Here is a 19,939-nt window from a genome sequence, read left to right on the forward strand (position 1 = left end):
TTGATAAAATCCAATGCCTCAGTGAGGCCTGCATTGAGAGTAAGTTAACGTAAGTTAAACCCCCAGAAAGGTACTAAAGACGTATTTAAAACAGTTCATGTGACTACAGTGGTATCTTCTTTAAAAAGAGACCAAAGCATTCATGAATTACAACCATTTAAGTTGCATTTTAAACACTCAAAAAACAGGGGTGACCATTCTTTTTATGAATTGCAATTTAATTTTAGAGTTCTTAGAAACAAAAAGTCTAAAACGTTTGATTCTACATAAACATGTAAAATAAAACCTTACTTTTGTATAAATAATTTTTGGGACGAATACTGCTTGACTGCATGAGTATTACAAGTCCACCCTGGACAGAAATAATGGTTTATAGTCATATGAAGTCCTGGACTGCATCTCGATTAAGAGAAACCAACAATTTCAGATCGTCTGTGCATTGCTGAAACAACAGCTGATTTTCACAGGTCAATGGTGGATACTCTTCAAAACTGAATGACTCCGATGTCTTCACTGAGCCAGCGTCATTGTCTGTGGACTGCACTGAATGTGTCTCCAGCAGATCTTTTGCCAGTTTCACGGCACACTGCACAATCACAGAAGGCATATACTTGTTGAATGTGTAGTCAGCCAGACTCAGTTCACACACTTTGCAAGCCAGCCATTTCCACTTCATCTCAGCAGCTCCGTGCTCCTTCCACGTGTTTGTATCCTGAGTACTGATGGCTCTACCGCTCTGAAATCCAGCAAGGCGACTGGTGAAATAGTCCAGAAAGAAAGCAAGGGTAGGTGCAGCCAGTCTAAAATTGAGTCTGAGAAGGACCAGGCATTCGAGATTGCACAGCTGTTCTCTGGAAAAAGAATTGCAGCAAAGCGACAGAAGTTGTGTGATGCGAGGCGAATACACTTCAACCTGGAAAACACAAACATCAGAAGTCAATCACTGGGATTTACATACATATTTGTAATCCATTGTGCCTGAAAAGTGAATACTAAGCATTTTTAGCCACTTCAGCAGGACTAAAGTACATCTTTATATATAATTAAATAATTACTTCTATTGTCTTTGAAATATGATTAAAGTATACTGAGGAATATACTAACAATCATTTATTGTAAACTATTAAAGGCACAATATGTATGATTTTGGGATTCAAATATCCCAAAACCAATAAAACAATACCTAATAACTAACATCAATAACAATAACTAGAACCTCTGTGCTATTTATTTTTAGAACCACAATGAAACTGCTGAGTAAAAGAGAGCGCTCTACTCCACCTGTTTTGTGGCGATCAGTAAAGATGTCACCCCCAGTAACTGGAAGCAGTCTGCCGCGACTGAGGTAGTGATCAAGAACCGGTCCATGATATTAACAGCCAAGCAGCACGATTCAAAAGACAGTTTGAGCTGCCTGTGCACAGCTATGAGCCAGCTGACCAGTTTGCTGCGAGCCTCTGCAGTAATCTAGAAGAATATAAAAAATCATGTAAAAATTACTAGGCAAAGCAATTATATCATTGGTAACAGTAAGAAAAACAACAGTAATAGAGGGATATCTGCATCCGGTAATATTACAATATTGCGATATATCACGATAATGAATATGCACGATATTGTAATCGTGGGCACTTCAAAATCCATTGAATAATTATTTTTAAAGAATTATTCAGGTTTTTAGAATGCATTTTAAGAATACTTTACCCATCAACCATTTAAAATTCACTGCTGTATGCTGCGTTAAAGAGGCATGCGCACTGATGTAAACTAACCCAATGTGCATGAGCAGCACATGGCGGAACGAGTGAAAGAGACGTGCAGGAAAGTGCACTTTCTGACAGCAGATGGCGCGGATGGAACAGCAGAAATGCAGCGGTTACCCCGGAAATACTGTAGGCTGGTAGCTACAGCTACCAGCCTACAGTATTTTAATGTTTCAGATTTTTGTATTTGCTATTGTGTTCATCACAGCACCAAACACTTAAAGAGCCTTAAGACTATTTATTTTCAAACTTAAACATTTTTATATTTTAATCTGAACTACAACATGCCCTTGATGTTGTTTTAATATGTTCTGATTCTATTCAGTCACACTTTACAATAAAGCTCCATTATGTAATATTAGTTTATTTATTAGTTAACATAAACTGACAATGAAAAATACTTCAAAAGTATTTATTAATCTTAATTTGAACATTTGATAACACTTTATTAAAATCAAAAGTTTTAACTGTATTAATCGACCTGAGCAAAACTTAACTAATAGTTGTATTTTTAACTAACTTTAACAAAGAATAATAACTTCTGTCACAAATGTAGCTCTTGCTCATTGTTAATGTTACTTAAAGCATGAGACCTTATTGTAAAGTGATACCTTTTGTTCTTTGCAATACTTTTGCACTTTAATCTGTTTGAAACATTTGTTTACTTTATCATTTTTTTTGTGTGTAGTGCTTATTTAAATGTTCAGTTCTTTTGTTACTAGAAAAAGTTACTAAACCTGTTAGAGTATTGCATACTTTTTTTGCAACTTTATTTCAATATCATGATAATACCGTGATAAAACCTTCAGCAAGTATCACAACATGAAAATTTGCTACCGTCACGTGCCAAATCCAAAATCACATACTTCCCTATATAGTAGGCGAAAAATAGTATGTGACAAAAAAAGTATGTTCAAATTCACAGTACTCATAAAAGAGTAGACAAAAAGGACCTAATGCAAGTGTGCATATGATGGACACTTTACTATAACATGAGGCCACGGGAGAGGATTTATGAATAGCAGTGAAGTGATGCAACTGATGCTGGTAGGTCACATGATAATGACAACATGGTGAATGTAGTAGCTTACATCTGGATTGAATTCATACTAGATACTTTTTTAGCAGTCGTGAAGAAACTACTTTTACAAAATAAGAGAGTATTCGATTTCGGACACCGGTCACAAATGCTTGTTTTCTCTATGGTTGTCTGTTTCTTTAAATCATAGTTTAAAACTGTCTTAAATTAAGACTTTTTTCTTCTTCTCATTTTTATCCCCCAAACTAAAATTCCAATATCGTCATATTTAGCTGTTGAATAGCCTACAATAACACCTGTGTTATTGTTATGCCTCTGCATTTATTTGAAAAACAAAAACGAAATACTGTGAAATATTATTACAATTTATATTAAATGTTTTCTATGTGAATATTTAGTAAAATGTAACTTATTCCAGTGATCAAAGCTGAATTTTCAGCATCATTACTCCAGTCTTCAGTTTCACATGATCCTTCAGAAATCATTCTAATATGATGATTTGATGCTCAAGAAACATTTTTTGTGCTGCTTTATAACCCTGATCAGGTTTCTTTAAGAACAGAATTAATTTGAAATAGACATCTTTTGTAACATTTGATCACTTTAATGCTTCATTTCTGAATAAATGTATGAATTTCTTTCAATAATAATAATAATAAAACTCTGTTTAGGTGTGTGTGTGTGAGAGGTGTATGATGCTCTCACCTGAGGTTGCCGCGCGAGGCAGTTGTGCGCGAGAAACTGCAGCTCATTGTGTCTCTGGATGATGAAGCAGCTCTCCTCATAATCGCACTCATGCCAGGCTGATGTTGAACCCGCCGCCCGCTGGTGCACTGGAGAAGTGTGAAGGTCTTCCTCAAAGCCAGAGTCACTTAATATAGACATCTCTGACGAAACACACGAAAAGATTCTCTACTGCTGGGATGGATGTTGTACTGAAAGATTTCCCCACATGATCGGCATCCTGCTGCACCATACGGTCTCTCAGGCGAATGCATTGTTTTCAGGTGAGATGGTGCTTGTAAACGGGGTCTTTCCCGGGTGTTTTAGCGCGCACTGTAGGGCGCTATACAGCCCGCGTACACGCGTTGTCATGACAACTGTCCCCCAGGAGCCGCAGGTGTCGCCCAGACAAGCTGCACGCGCAAAACTCAAGCGTTACTTGATTTAACAAATATATATAACTCTTTTATCTTCTCTGCTTATCTGTTATAGGTTATTTCAAAGCTTTTCAGCAATAGACTTAAACAGTTAAACAACTGTAAAACTAAAAAAGCAGTTTTAAATGAGTTTGTCATTTGATACCAACATAGATTAAAAAAAACAAAAAACAAAAACGTTTATGCAATTCTTAAAAATAAAGGTTTTAAAGGTTTTTTTTTTTTTACAGCAATGCTGTAAAGCCATCATAAAGCCATTTTTGTTTCCCCGAAGACCCTTTCAGTGAACATCATCAGTGAAACGTTTTTCTTAGTGTTAATCTAAATTACACTATAAAGAACCTTTTGTGCAATGAAAGTGTTTCATGGAAGATGAGGGCTCTTCATGAAACCATCAATGCCAAAGAACCTTTTTTTCTTTTTAGAATGTAAGATAAAATAAGAATTTATGCAAAAGACTGTGGTTGAAAAAAGGCATTTGTGCATCTAGACCCAAAACATCAGTGAGATACAGAAGTTGTAGCATCTTTCCTATTTAACAACTAGCCCCAGTCTTCCCTATATGTGATCATATGATTAAATATAAATATATACTGTATATCTTAACAATAAATTTATATATTAGTCGTATTAATCATGATTAATCACATCTAACATAAAAATTTGTAAATATATGTGTATACGTGTATATATATATATATATATATATATATATATATATATATATATATATATATATATATATATATATATATATATATATATATATACACACTGTACATACATACACACACACACAGCCTATATATTTACAAACTTTTATGGTAGATGTGATTAATCACGATTTATCCATTTTACAGCTCTAATATATATATATATATATATATATATATATATATATATATATATATATATATATATATATATATATATATATATATATATATATATATATATTACTACAGTACAGTCCATAAGTTTGGAACCACTAAGATTTTTAATGTTTTTAAAAGAAGTTTCGTCTGCTCACCAAGGCTACATTTATTTAATTAAAAATACAGTAAAAACAGTAATATTGTGAAATATTATTACAATTTAAAATAACTGTGTACCATTTAAATATATTTGACAAAGTAATTTATTCCTGTGATCAAATCTGAATTTTCAGCATCATTACTCCAGTCTTCAGTGTCACATGATCCTTCAGAAATCATTCTAATATGCTGATCTGCTGCTCAAAAAACATTTAATGTGTACAATTGTACAAAATATTTGTGTACAATATTTTTTTTCAGGATTATTTGATGAATAGAAAGTTCAAAAGAACAGTGTTTATCTGAAATCTAATCTTTTGTAACATTATAAATGTCTTTACTGACACTTTTGATTGATTTAATGCATCCTTGCTGAATAAAAGTATTCATTTCTTTAATTTCTTTTCAAAAAAATACAAATAAAAATTCTTACTGACCCCAAACTTTTGAATGGTAGCAAATCAGCATATTAATGATTTCTGATGACTTGAGTAACGATGCTGAAAATTCAGCTTTGCATCACAGGAATAAATTACTTTGTGAAATATATTCAAACAGTTATTTTAAATTGTAATAATATTTCACAATATTACTGTTTTTTACTGTATTTTTAATTAAATAAATGTAGCCTTGGTGAGCAGACGAAACTTCTTTTAAAAACATTAAAAATCTTAGTGGTTCCAAACTTTTGGACTGTACTGTATATAACCTATATATATATATATAGTGTTTAAAATTAAAGGGGTTTGATTTTAGTTAGTGAGTAATGTTGCTGTTTAATCATAAACAACATCTGCAAAGTTACACTCAAAGTTCAATGCAAAGAAAGAGATTTTATTTTACAGAATTCGCTGTTTAAGTACTACAACAAACAGCTGGTATGGACTACAACGAGTTTCTTCTTGGGTTGGTGACATCACAAACCCTAAAATTTACATAAACCCCACCCCCGAAGAACATGCAACAAAGGGCGGGGCCATGTTGGGCTGCTTTAGAGAAGAGGAAGAGTTGTTGTAGTAGAGTGTTGTTATCATGCCGTCATTTTACACCGGACTGCTTCACAAAAGAGGATCAATTCAACCCTGGATTTGCACAAAAGATGAACATGACGGCACATGCTAGTGGATGAGTTGAATCAACTCCACAGCAACTACATAAATTTATCCACTAACCATTCAGAAACGTCCAGTTTCATTCTAAAAGTTGTAACTTCTTCCTGAGTCTCTCCATCAGTGTCGACTCCAGTTTGAACAATGTAAGGCTGAACACCAACACTGACAATCCTCATTTTGGCTGCGTGAGATTCTCCAGCTTTGTTACTGTTGAGCAACCGAAGCACGAGCTGTTAAAGCTCCGCCCTCTTCTGGAAAGGGGGCCGGGAGCAGCAGCTCATTTGCATTTAAAGGGACACACACAGAAACGGCGTGTTTTTGCTCACACCCAAATAGGGGCAAATTTGACAAGTTTGCTTGTTTACAAAAGTAAGCAAATCATTAATTGAAGGGTGAAATTAGTCTTGACAGATCCACATCAAATAATGTCATTCGACACAGTGAAATGAGTTGAAGTGTTTTTAATGACTCTCTCTGTTTACTCCTGTTTAGAGATGCTGCTTCAAATAATGAGGTCCAGCTGTAGAGCCGTTATTCAGATCTGTGACGATGAAGAACTTAATAAAAACAAAACTCTTGAGACACGAGAAAAGGGAAGCTAAAAACAAAATCCATGGAGGATGGACATCTGTGTGACCAGGAAGACAGATGATGGAGAGGAAAAAAATAATTGGAGATCAATAACCCCTGCAGCTGTGAAAGATACAAAAAGAGGAAACTCTATGTCTGAAAAGAAAAGGAGCAAGAGCTTTTCCCTTCCTTTCAGTCTAGCCATATGCAAACATAATAGTATGAAACTGTCCAGCAACAACAACTAAATCTTATCAGCTCTGTTCACACATTAATATATTCAGGGGAGTCAATAAAGAGGCAGTTTTTGTATATGCTGGCAGCTCGCCTTGTAAGTTAAAGTTGCAATTCATTCAAGCTGCAGTTAAGATAAAATATATACAGATAGTACGGACTGATCTGTCATAAATACAGTCTGTTCAGTTGTTTTATGTGTCTGGTTAAAGGCCTGTTCACACCAAGGAAGATAACGATAAACCTGCGTTCACGCCATGTTGTAATTACCGTAAATAAGAGATTACAACATGTAACACTGTACTTGGAGCTGTCTTTTCTCGTGCACCATGAACGGAAAAATAAATCCGCAGTAGTCACATGGTACAAGTCGTAGCATTAAGAAAATTACGAGTCTAAAGTTGTTATTTACGAGTTCACTTGAATGCTTGTTACAAGTCAGAATAATTACGGTAATTACGACACACCGTGATAGTTCTAAAAATCATTCTAAATATATAAAAAAGAATAGCAGAGTCCACGCCAACCGTGAACGATATTGTCGGAAGATAAAAACAGCCAATCAGAATCCATCCTGCTGAGCTCGATCATTTAAAGTGACAGAAGACAAAAATGCAGCACGCGCTTAGATTAAATCCTCCGCTGGCTGGACGCTAATATAGTTATTATCGTTATAATTAGTAGTTCAGGCGTGTATCACTGAAACACTATTGTAGCTGTTAAAATATCCAAGGATCAGCGTTCTCCCATAAAAGTGATCGGGCAGACCAAACCATAAGTCATAGAGACTTGAAACTTTGAAGGCTGGTAGTACTCACACCATCTACAACGTCACCAAAGCTCACTCCGATCGGCCTGACGGGGGCGCTACAGCGGTGAAAAGTTTGAGATCGCTCATAACTCCTGAACCGTTAGAATTAAAAATTTTCGGGTATTTTAGATATTTTGAAAAACCTACTTTTGCGAACTAGTCCTAGGTTTTTGACCTGATCGGACCCAAACCAGTGCAGTGAGATTCTCCTAAGTCTGATTGTCAATAATTATCAAAAAAAGTTTAAATTTGGATTCATGGTCCCTAAGGGCCGCCAAAACGGTCAAAGTGGGTGGAGCCACTTTTACTAAAATTGCTATAACTTGTAAACGGAATGAGATATTTTGACCAAACTCAGCACACCTATGTTAGAGCGCAATCTGTGGTCACATAAAAAAGGACATGGTGATTGGCCACTTGGTGGCGCTAAAACAGCAAAAAAAACTTTAAAAGGGCAATAACAACTTCACCATTTGTCCGATCGACTTGAAAATTGACAAGCAGTGTCTTTGTCCGAGGTGCCATGATTGTCTATGAAGACATTGAAGTACGCCAAAAAAACATGTCCGCCATCAGCCAATGAATTTTGAGCAGCTATCAGACAAGGTTAACGGAGGCCGATCGGAATGAAACCACACATCAGCCTTTGTGTTTTCCAGGCTCTCAAAAATTATATAAAAATTTGGATTCAGATTTTTCAGCCAATATATTGTTTATTTATATATATTATCTTTCAAAGATAAAGAATTATCGGTATTGGCCAAAATTGTCTTATCGGTGAATCCCTATAAATTACATTTTACAATATATTCAAATAGAGATTTTTTTGCACATGCACACAACATTCATACCACATGGTAGAACTCCTTATTCTGAGCAACTTTGCCTCTAGGACCACCTCTGTCCAAGAAACCGCTCATTAAATATTGGAGATTATTTTTCGAAAACCAACTTTGGCGAACTAGTCCTAAGCTTTTGGCTCAGCCTTGATAACTGTTAAAAAGCTTTAACAACCATATATTTCCTGCCTGTATTTGCTGTAAAAATGGTATTTTCCATGTATGATCCAGATGGTTACAGGCTTGCTAAATAAAACAATACCTTTTTACGCACGTCCTTGAAGCGCTCGAACCCCGATGATTGCTGCTCGCAGTTATATTTATCTTTATTGTTCTTGATGTGTACAGGCCTTTAAGAAGCAATTATACTAAAACTCTGATGTGATGTGTTGCCTCATCAGTGAGTTCATCTGCATCTTTTTGTCTTACTAAACATTCGTGATCGATAATTTGGAAATCAATGCAAATAAATCTATACATAAATAGGATGAAATTAAAATATTTTCCCAATCTGTTTATATTTTACTGACAATTAATGCATGCTTGACAGAGAAAATAAAAATTGATTTATAATAAATAAACCAAATATTTTGACATTTATTATCTGCATAATGCCAGTTCATAAACACTTAATCATAATATCTGTATATAATCAGTGCAGTGAGATAAATGGAAACTCATGCGGCTTTTTTCAGGGAGGGAATTTAGATTTTAGAAGTACACATTTCCATTTTTTTAGTATCATTTCTTTAAAAACAGCACCACACTCAGGACACTAAAGGCAGTTCATTCAAGAAACAGCACAGAAGTAAAACGTAAGTTTATTTGTGCGTTAAATGACAGTCGATGGGATTTACATTAGTTATGTACATATTACACTAATACTTCAACAGAAAACAAATTCAAGTCAAACAATTGCATTTTAAAACTCTAAATGTCATCAGTTCCTGTGCTGCACATTATCACATTATGGGGCAAAAAGTGGCATGCTGAAAGTGCAAAGGTTATATTAAAAGGCAGATGAATCTTTTAATATTATGTAGATTGTTACAGATTTATACTGCTGGTCCACAATCCACCAAATGTGCACAAAATAACCACGAGGAAGCAACTGCAAATGTCTTGTGTGGTGCATTTAGACCTGAGCTGTGATGATGAAGAGACATGTTACGACATTCAGCAGGTTCGGCTCATCAGGATAAGCCTCAGCACAACACAATAATTGGATTAGCAAATATGAACACATGTCAGCGTGACTGAACGGCACACAAAGTTTCTTCAGAGATCAAAGCAATGTAATGGAGTGCAGTTCTAACTCTCCTCTGAGCTGCATGACGTACAGGCACATGTTAAATACATAACAAGCTTCTCAAAGTGTGTACAAGCAATAGTGAAATGAACAGAATCAGAGCATTTAAGTTAATGAACCTCTAACAGGTTTTCTGAAACACGGGCTTGTGTTGAGGTGACTGGTGGCAGCACAGGAAATGATGCACAAACAGGCCACTAAGCATCAGTCTCTTTCTCCAGCTCTTTACCCACAAATCTTCAAGATGGATCTTTGATTCTAGGATTTGGATGGGATGCCCTGGAAGGGTCGAGCTCTAGATGCGGTGAGGTTCACATGTTGAAGCTTTCCCCACAACCACACGTCCCTTTGATGTTGGGATTGTTGAACACAAACTCGCTGGAAAGTTTCGATTCGACAAAATCCATCTCTGTGCCGAGCAGCGTCAGCTGAGCCTTCTTCTCGATGAACACTCTCACGCCTGGAGAAATACACAACAAATACGACATAACATTTCTGTGTACGTGTGTAGAATTTACTTAACACACTTCTGTTCAGAGGGATGCACAATATATCGGCCACCATATCGGTATCGGCCGATACATGTTCACTTTTAATGTTATCAGCCTGGTAAGAAAATGTGGCCGATATATTAAAGTGGATAAATAATGGATTATTTCCTTCAGCTGAGACACTTCAGATGCGCACTTTTCACCATGATGGTTTTGAATTGCTTGAAATATGATTGAAATCACTTCAAAAAGGAAAATACAGTTAAGTTCATCATGTGAAGCGCAAGTCTGTCATATAATCTACATAAAATTATAATGTGAACATTATAATAGTGTGCTTGGGACATGGATTTTAGTGGTGAGACTTTTGTTTTTATAATCAGCCTCTTAAAAATTATATAAAAATTTGGATTCATTTTTATCAGCCAATATATCGGTTATCGGCTTTCAAATATAAAGAATTATCAGTTATTGGTATCGACCAAAATGTTCATATCGGTGCATCCCTATAAATTACAATATATTCAAATAGAAAACAGCCATTTTAAATTGTAATAATATTTCACTATTTTTACTGTATTTTTGAGCAAATAAATGCAGCCTTGGGGAGCAGAAGTGACAATTCTTTTTTTAAATCTTAAAAAGACCACGGTAGAGTTAATAAAATATAATACTGTATTAATTTGCCCACTCACCATCTTGCAGCACCTCCTCATCTGATTTGTCTCTCTCTTTAGTATAGTCAAGAGTATACGTGAGGCCATTGCAACCTCTGGTTCGAACACCAACCTTCAGGCCAATCTGTTTGAAGACGGATGAAGAATTTAAAGAATGAGACGGGAAAAATGTATCACTGAGGCTGCAAATGCTCATGACTAAAAATAAAACAAATACTCACATATTCTGGTTTATTCTGTAAAAGCTGTTTGACTTTATTCACAGCTGAAGGCGTCTGAAAATGAAAAAAATACACTTATTGATCATTTGTGGGATTATAAGAATTTCATTTAATCATGATCAAAAGGTCATCTGAAATTGAGAAAAAATGTAATGTTGTTCATTTTTACAGCAGAATACATAGATATCAAATTAATGTTTTTCCTCTATGTTGCAGTAAAGACAATATTCAAATAAAATTTAACTAAAGAAGAAAGAAAATATAGTTTATCATCAAAAACAACCGTCCCATCATCTATTTTCCTAATATGTTTAAATTTCAGCTAAACTTATCAATAATTCCAGTTCAGTTGCAAACAACTCTTTAAAGAATGTGGAGGTGCTGATGACTGGACGCAAACAATCCATTTTTTTTTTTTTGGGGGGGATTTAAATATCCAAAAACTACTAGAACAATGTTATATATTTTGCTGACTTGTGTACTTACATTATCCCGAATGTTTCCAGGAATGTTTAAATCGCCTATTAATGACATCATACCCGCATTATCCTTGATTTATCCTCATCGCGTTATCCTCATCAACAGAAAACTAATTATGTTATTAAGTTCAACACAGTAAATCTTAATGTTTAAATCTCGTTTTCTTGATTTACTTGTATCATGTTTTATACTAATATAACAACTTCCAACACACAAATGTATCTAATGTCAGTGCTTCCCACAGGTTGGAAATATACTTGCGGTGGTAGCCGTGCGAAAAATCCTCCCATTACCCACGGCACAAAAACGGTCTACTACATGTGACAAACAAATAATGTGTGATTTTTAACAGTATTTTTATTTATTGAAATAAGTTTAATTACATAGCATACTATTACATTTAATTACATACTAATATTATGCATTATTATGCATTGTAAATTATGCAAAATTCCAGCATTTAAATGGTTCTCCTATGGTCTCCTTGCTGTCATATAGTGTCTCTCTCAGTGAATGGGACACAGATTTTACTAGTAAAATTTATAAAATGAATAATATAGGTGTCAAATAATGTTCTTAGTCTTTTCTTCCTGTGGGGGAGACTACAATAATTTACTATGAATTAAATGGAAATCAAATTAAATACAATTTACCAAAATACCAATAATGCCCAAAAGAAAAAGAAAAAACTTTTAATTACTTTGACTTTTGACTACTTGACTTAATTATAAACAACCCCGAAATACACAGGTACTCTTAATTTGAAATGTCTGTACTATTGCAGGCTGATCCTTCAGATTCTTACAATCGTCTAAAACATTTTATATAAAAGGCCATAAAGTAGACATTGTAATAATTCATCAACTTGAGTTCATTAGCAATCGCTTGACATAATTCTGTGCTTTTCACTGATTGAGAATCACTTTGAAGCAGTCTGAACATAGAGTCTGAATAGCTGTTGCACGGGCTTGTAGAACATGCAACAGCGCCACCTTGTGACTTTGCAAAATGCAGCGCCCGTGGGAATGTTAGTGGGAGTAATCAGTTCTGACGCACACGTAACGAGCACGTACGAAACGACTAGCGATTCGATCACGGATGGTTTCATTATTTTGCGCGAATATAAAAGTATAAGAGGATAACAATAATAAAAGCAAAAATGTGTCTCCAAATATACTTGGGCGGCCGTTATTATACTTGGGCGGCCCGCCCAAGTAAAGTCTATGTGTGGGAAGCACTGAATATGATAAACAGCGCTGTGTTACCCCACGCATACTTGACCGGAAGAAGCGGAAGCGCTCGTCTGCAGCATAATAAAAGCTCCGCTGCTCTCAAGCCGTGTGTCGCACTCGTCTCTTATTAGCAATCGCTCCAGTGGCCTCATTACACTCAAACACACTGCTTCAGACTACAGTATTGTTAATAAATCTTTAATACATTAGCTCATTCATGAATATGATTTCTGACCAAGTCTCATCGGATTCTTTTCCGCTGGCTGTAGAGGTGGAGACAACAACTCCCATAATCATGCGAAATCAAGACGTCATCAAACTATGCCTTTGTTTTGAATAAGCGACCTCTAGTGGCGAAAATTACACATTGTGCCTTTAAATCATCCAGATTAAACCACTCCCTCTCACACTTGCATCGCATGCGACTCCATGTTCTGGAAGATGCTATACATATCATATATGGTAATAAAATATGACAAGATCTCAGAGTTAAATTGTGTCAGGAAAAAATAATCTTAATTATGTCAGATAACACTTAAGCAAAACAGGGTCAGGTCAAAGTGTCTGAATAATTTTTGGCTCCAAATGTTTATCAATTTTACTGGTAGTCCACTGTATGAAGAATTTTTGGGTATAATATTTCACAGTTTACCTTATTTTGCTATCCTCACTTACATAAATTAACTATAGTGTCCTGCACCCACTAGTAAAAAATATCAAAAATTATATCTAGAGTCTGAATAATCTTTGGTTTGACTGTGTGTGTGTGTGTGTGTGTGTGTGTGTATTTTATATATAATATATATTATATATATATAATATATATATATATATATATATATATATATATATATATATATATATATATATATATATATATATATATATATAAAATGGCTCAGTGATTCATCGCAGAGCAAGTACTGCACACAATGAAATATTAGTGTCACTGTCACTTGATGGTGTCTACTGGAAGTCGTTTTAGTTAAAAGCTTATGCTAAATGTCTGCTTACTACTTGCAAACATTTTATTACACATAGTAAATTAAGTTAAAACTGCTTTGACACCAACTAAATATGTAATTAGCATCAAAAACATGCACAATAACTTTAGTGTTGGTTTCACTCACTGACTTAACCTGTTAACGGTCACTTGCCCACAGCCATTACATACTTAAAACATTAATATTCTATACTAAACCTAAACTAATCTCTAGTTTTCATATTTGGTGACTGATTTTCAAAATTACAGAGGAGCAGTAATTTATCAATTTGCTACAAGCATATTTTCATACTCAAGGCATGTTCAGACCTTTATTTTGAAATAGCGACGAACATGAAAAATCATTAAAGATTGGTTGAAACATGTTTGTTTTCATGCCTAGAGTACAAAACATCCTTTTTTTTTTTTGAGAAAAAAAGGTCTGAAAATGTTTTTAATAGAAACAAATATGTATACATTTATGATTGTGGCGGCGATCTATAACCCACATTCATGTTGTTTTTATGTTCATTAGAGATTGAATTCATATCAAATTCTGCCAAACTTCCCATATTACTTCTATATAGGATGTCTACTTCATAAATTGAATGAAAATAATGGAAATATATGGTTCAGATCACTCAAACCATATATGGAAATGGAGACGCCCTTATATGGTCAGTAATGGATCTTGGGTGTCATCTATTGAAAAAGTGTGGTACTGCACCCAAACTAAATCTCACTGAAAGCTCATTTTTTGAGATATCAACCTGAAATCTTGTTCAGATGTTTGTATAATATATATATATATATATTTATTTATATACATACATTTTCATAAACTTAAACTTCTATTTTACTTAGATACGTTTTCTCACTTCTACAATAATCTGCCAAACTTCATCTTTAAAACAAGACCAGCCTTATGTCTATATTCCAAAGTACTCTTGAATTACAAACATTTAAGTTTGGATAGTGCATTTTAATGTCTATAAATAAAAAGTGGGAGTGACAGTTAACAGGTTAATGTTGTATAAACATTTCCACAACCATTTCAACTCCAGCACGTACTCGGTAAAGATTTGTTTAGGAATGCTGAAATCGGAGTGGTTCGGGGTCTTTAACAACAAACCTAAATTACAGGCCTGTTATCTGATCACAGCAACATAGATAAGATGTCCTGACTTCACCCTAAACAACTGCTATTATCCAAACACGATTCATGCATAGTGTGAATGACAACAACTCTGAATAGGCACATCTAGAAGGTTCTGATGCAGCGACTCACTTAATACATAAACATTACTAAGCGCTTGATAAGCTATCTGCTAACGGCTAACCTGCTGAAAGACTGACCTTCATGTCAAATTTAACTTAAACAACTCAAACACATTGCAATAACCTGCTCTTAAATTTGAATATCTATCTGAATGTTTCAGAATAGACGACGCTGTCTAACATTTTACCGTTATTGATCAGATAACCGAACTAAACGCATCTGTTATGTATGGTATATGCTTAATATGCAAGTATTTGAGAACTAAATGTTTATTCGGTCTCGTCATCGTGTTGAAAACAGAGTCAGCACTCACCAGCGTTAAAGCGGCTCTTGTTGGCAGTATTTTCCGTCTGCTGACCGCCCTTACTGTCGCCCGTGCTATGGAGGCTGACATGTTGAAGTTACTTAAGCACTTCGTGTTTGGATGTAAACACCAGAGCTAATGCAAGGAACGCCCGCCTCACCGGACGCACAGGATTGGTTAGTTTTTTGATTGACAGCTTATGCAGCCTATGAGTAATCAGCACTGTAGACTTTAAAACCACCATGTGACCGATGATATTACGCAACTAGTTTTAACGTAAAGTCAGAGGACGTCTAGATCGCTGAACGATTATAAAAACGATTAAAAAATTGTAAACGTGAAAAAAGTAGTTTTTTGTAATAGTTGCTTGCATTTGATTCTAATAAATAATTCTATTATCGTTAAGTGAAACTATAGATATGCTGAAACTAATACCATTAAAACACTTATGTTGATTGAAATAAAGCTGAAATTAAATAAAATAGAATAAATAATAGTTAAAAAATTTAACTAAATGAACATTAGAAATGTTGTCTCGGCAATAAACTGAAATAAGTTTTAAGATAAAGCACTAAAATAATTACCAGTAAATATAAATAAATAACATTAAAATAAATGAAACAAAAAATAATAATAAAATGACAAAAGCACATAATGAAATGAGTAAATAATTAAGACTAAAATGAACATGAAAACTAAAAAATTATGAAAATAAAAGCAAATTCACAATATTAATAAAACCAAAATAAAAACTAAAATAACACTGGGGTGCACTAACTTCTCATTAATGTTTAACAAATCATTTTGGCGATACCACAGTCCCTTTAAAGGTACAATATGTAAGATTTCTGTCCGCTAGAGGCCTATTCAAAACAAAGGCGTAGCTTGATGATGGCAAGTTTGAGTGCAGAATCTTGGGACATGTGGTCTTCACATTACAGCCGGTGGAAAATAATCGGGATGGGACTCGGGAAGAAATCATGTTCATGGATGCGATTATTAACGTTACTGTAGTATGAAGCAGAGCAGGAGCGAGTGTTGTGGGAGTGTTGTGTTGTCTAAGTGGTTTATGCAACCGGCCCCTGAGCCGTTAAATATGTTTTTCAAAGGCTCTGCTTCTAACGGCCGCTGCAGTGACGCGATGACTTTATCAATCTGCTACTGGCTCTTATTTAGAAGGCGGGACTTATTCTGCCATACTGCACGTTGCACTTTCTCCCATTCAAAACAATATGAGTGACGCGTCTTGTGAATGTGTGTCATTAAAACAAAATGCATAAGTTAACACATGAGAAATATGAAAAATGTAAATACATTACAAAGACAAAGTGTAGACCTCATTATGACAAAATCCATTTATTGTCATCAAAAAAAAGAAAAAAAAAAAAAAGTACCAGAGTTGAATTACTAATATGGAGGGAATTCATTTTGTTTATTGGCATTGCAGCAAATGCAAGGTAGGCAATGTAGCCTTCTTCGAAACATATGCAATTAATTTAGCAAAAACTAAATACTGCTATAAACTATACAATACTGTCATAAAACAAAATACAATAAAGCATAACAACTAAAACCAAGCCCAGCCAAACTGAAAGGCACAACAATTAACCTACATTAATATTAGCATAATTGTAAATACATAGACCCCAGTCAACATTTCTTTATGTACATTTTTTTATACAAAATAAAATGCTTCTTGGATCACACACAAGATTTTTGTTACTAAAACTATTCAAGCAAATTCAAAACACACAATGGGGCTACAATTACAAAGGTAATCAACTGGACTCTTAATTTAAAAAAATAAAAACAGATAAAATGAGAAACAATCAAGTTCTTTCCACAATTAGAAAAAACAGAACTAAAAATTAGACACCTATAAAAGGCACATTCATCGAGGTGTTCTAACTGGGGTTCAGGATAATACTGGACTCAGGCTGTAGATCATAAAAGTGTCCCACTTCAGCCTGTACTTCAGAGCTTTCACTTGAAAGGGCTCCAATTCTCCATAGATGCAGATAAGGACGCATGTCTGTTGCCAAGACTACCTGCAATATGATGGAGAAACACAGCATGGATTATATGATAACAGGACATTATCAAACATACACTCACCGGCCGATTTATTAGGTACACCTGTTCAACTGCTCGTTAGGACAAATATTAAATCAGCCAATCACATGACAGCAACTCATGTGGTGCGTCCCAATTCGCTTATTATAAGTCCTAAATAGTGTTCTAAATTAGAATTAGTGTCCCAAATCATAGTATGTTGAAATTAGTATTCTTTTTCGGGTTAGAATCTGAAGTGTAGATCCGTGCACACTCTAACAGCTAATATTGCCCATAACCCATTCGAATAGAACTACAAACACAAATAAAAAGTGTTAAAAACTACTAACATGACGGGTGCGAAAGACAGGCGGTTAAAGGGTTAGTTCACCCAAAAATAAAAATAATGTCATTAATTACTCACCCTCATGTCGTTCCACACCTGTAAGACCTTCGTTCATCTTCAGAACACAAATTAAGATATTTTTGTTGAAATTCGATGGCTCAGTGAGGCCTGCATAGCCAGCAATGACATTTCCTCTCTCAAGATCCATTAATGTACTAAAAACATATTTAAATCAGTTCATGTGAGTACAGTGGTTCAATATTAATATTATAAAGCGACGAGAATATTTTTGGTGCACCAAAAAAACAAAATAACGACTTATTTAGTGATGGCCGATTTCAAAACACTGCTTCAGGAAGATTCGGAGCGATATGAATCTTTTGTGTCGAATCAGCGGTTCGGAGCGCCAAAGTCACGTGATTTCAGCAGTTTGGTGGTTTCACACGCGATCCGAATCATGATTCGACACAAAAGATTCATAACGCTCTGAAGCTTGCTGAAGCAGTGTTTTGAAATCAGCCATCACTAAATAAGTCGTTTTTTTTGTCGCACCAAAAATATTCTTGTCGCTTTATAATATTAATATTGAACCACTGTACTCACATGAACTGATTTAAATATGTTTTTAGTACATTAATGGATCTTGAGAGAGGAAATGTCTTTGCTGGCTATGCAGGCCTCACTGAGCCATCGGATTTCAACTAAAATATCTTAATTTGTGTTCTGAAGATGAATGAAGGTCTTATAGGGTGAGTAATAAATGACATTATTTTCATTTTTGGGTGAACTAGCCCTTTAAGTAGAGCGGTTTAGATAAAGGGGTTTAAATGATTAATAATCAGTATCTAACCTGACGAAAAGATATGTTATCCTCATTATATTTCATCTGCAACAGCATTGTGAACGTTTATAACGATTAGAGCTGGGACAATAAATCGATTCATCTCAATTCGTGGATCTATTCTGAGATTTTCCGAATGCGTTGCGATTTTCTCTTGAATCGATTCAGAGCTTAGTTTTTAACAACAGATGGCGCTCAAGGCTAGTTTTTAACAGCACGCTCAAAAGCTCACGAAGAAGAGCGCTCGTGCATTCGGCTATGTACATGCACCTCAGAATGCTTTTATGACGCAAGATTAATGTATACAGCCCACTGCAAACAACCTTTAATTCGCTTTAAACTTTTCGAACTCTATGAATAATTATTTAATAGAAGGTTCAAGTGGTGTGTGTAAGGAATTGGAAGAGAGCAGAGTACGATTGTTTCCAAAGCACGCAGTGCCATCTGCTGTTCAAAACTAATCTCAGAGTCGATTCGAGAGATAATGGCGATTCATTAGGAAAATCTCAGAATCAATCCAGAATCATTTCTCGATTCGCGATTCAACGATTTATTGTCCCAGCCCTAATAACGATGCAATGATTGACAGGACTGTAGCTGCATCTGCAGCCTGCAGTGTTGGTTTCCCAATAACGAATATAGACAAATATATGGAGAAATAGACAGTTGCTTTATACTCAGGCACAGAAGGCATGTGCTAGAACCCTACAGACAACAGCGTTGTCAAACGATCCCCATTCACACAAAATTTGTGAAAATGACTAAAAAACGCTGTATTCTGCTGCCAGGCCAGTAGATGGCAATGTCACTTTGTAAAGAAACAGCGCCTACAGACTGAACATGTAATGCGCATGATGTCACCATATTCACAAATTCGTTTTTGTAGTTTACACGGAGATAACGCTATCATTTTCAAAAACATGCACTTCAAAACCCCTTTTCAAAATTCTACATTTTGCATGAAAATGGTGTTGTGTAAACGGCCCCTTAGTTAATGCCTGGGGTGAATAGGTCCATAGGACTCAATTGTTTGCAAAGTTTATGCACTTCATAAATCACCATGCACTCATGTAATGTAGTTTACCTGCTTCAGGACCCAAAATCATCCTCTTTGCTTTGCGCTTCTTTCTCCTGTCCTGTTGAGGACTGTCCTGCAGACACAC

General features: G+C 35.1%; 3 protein-coding genes across 5 annotated transcripts in view; all 3 read right to left on the reverse strand.

Moving 5' to 3' along the window:
- Positions 1–376: 376 nt before the first annotated feature.
- Positions 377–3,687, reverse strand: LOC137034933 (cyclin-O). Its single transcript, XM_067408180.1, has 3 exons — positions 3,508–3,687; positions 1,282–1,467; positions 377–913 (listed from the first exon to the last, which is right to left on the reverse strand). The coding sequence occupies exons 1-3, from the start codon at positions 3,685–3,687 to the stop codon at positions 377–379; spliced, it is 903 nt and encodes a 300-aa protein (XP_067264281.1).
- A 5,686-nt stretch (positions 3,688–9,373) lies between these two features.
- isca1 (iron-sulfur cluster assembly 1) lies at positions 9,374–15,696 on the reverse strand. The gene is made up of 4 exons (XM_067407385.1): positions 15,547–15,696; positions 11,261–11,314; positions 11,058–11,163; positions 9,374–10,331 (listed from the first exon to the last, which is right to left on the reverse strand). Exons 1-4 carry the CDS (start codon positions 15,625–15,627, stop codon positions 10,183–10,185), a joined length of 390 nt encoding a protein of 129 aa, XP_067263486.1. The 5' UTR covers positions 15,628–15,696; the 3' UTR covers positions 9,374–10,182.
- Positions 15,697–16,909: 1,213 nt separating this feature from the next.
- tut7 (terminal uridylyl transferase 7) overlaps positions 16,910–19,939 on the reverse strand; it is a 34,832-nt gene continuing 31,802 nt past the window's right edge. For all 3 annotated transcript variants that reach the window (XM_067407415.1, XM_067407416.1, XM_067407414.1), the window contains exons 29-30: positions 19,861–19,927; positions 16,910–17,585 (exon numbers count right to left, since the gene is read on the reverse strand). In XM_067407415.1, the coding sequence (XP_067263516.1) occupies positions 17,521–17,585; positions 19,861–19,927 (132 nt within the window). In that variant the 3' untranslated portion in view covers positions 16,910–17,520. The remainder of the gene's footprint in view (positions 17,586–19,860; positions 19,928–19,939) is intronic.

The sequence above is a fragment of the Chanodichthys erythropterus genome, chromosome 13 (assembly GCF_024489055.1).
Source record: "Chanodichthys erythropterus isolate Z2021 chromosome 13, ASM2448905v1, whole genome shotgun sequence".
Taxonomy (NCBI): Eukaryota; Metazoa; Chordata; class Actinopteri; order Cypriniformes; family Xenocyprididae; genus Chanodichthys; species Chanodichthys erythropterus.

Coding starts and splice junctions, on each gene's coding strand:
- isca1 (XM_067407385.1), bottom strand. CDS start 15,627: ATGTCAGCCTCCATAGCACGGGCGACAGTAAGGGCGGTCAGCAGACGG. Junction 11,315..15,546: donor CAAGAGCCGCTTTAACGCTG/GTGAGTGCTGAC, acceptor TTTCATTTTCAG/ACGCCTTCAGCTGTGAATAA. Junction 11,164..11,260: donor TACAGAATAAACCAGAATAT/GTGAGTATTTGT, acceptor GTCTTCAAACAG/ATTGGCCTGAAGGTTGGTGT.
- LOC137034933 (XM_067408180.1), bottom strand. CDS start 3,687: ATGTCTATATTAAGTGACTCTGGCTTTGAGGAAGACCTTCACACTTCT. Junction 1,468..3,507: donor GCCTCGCGCGGCAACCTCAG/GTGAGAGCATCA, acceptor ATATTCTTCTAG/ATTACTGCAGAGGCTCGCAG. Junction 914..1,281: donor TACTGATCGCCACAAAACAG/GTGGAGTAGAGC, acceptor TGTGTTTTCCAG/GTTGAAGTGTATTCGCCTCG.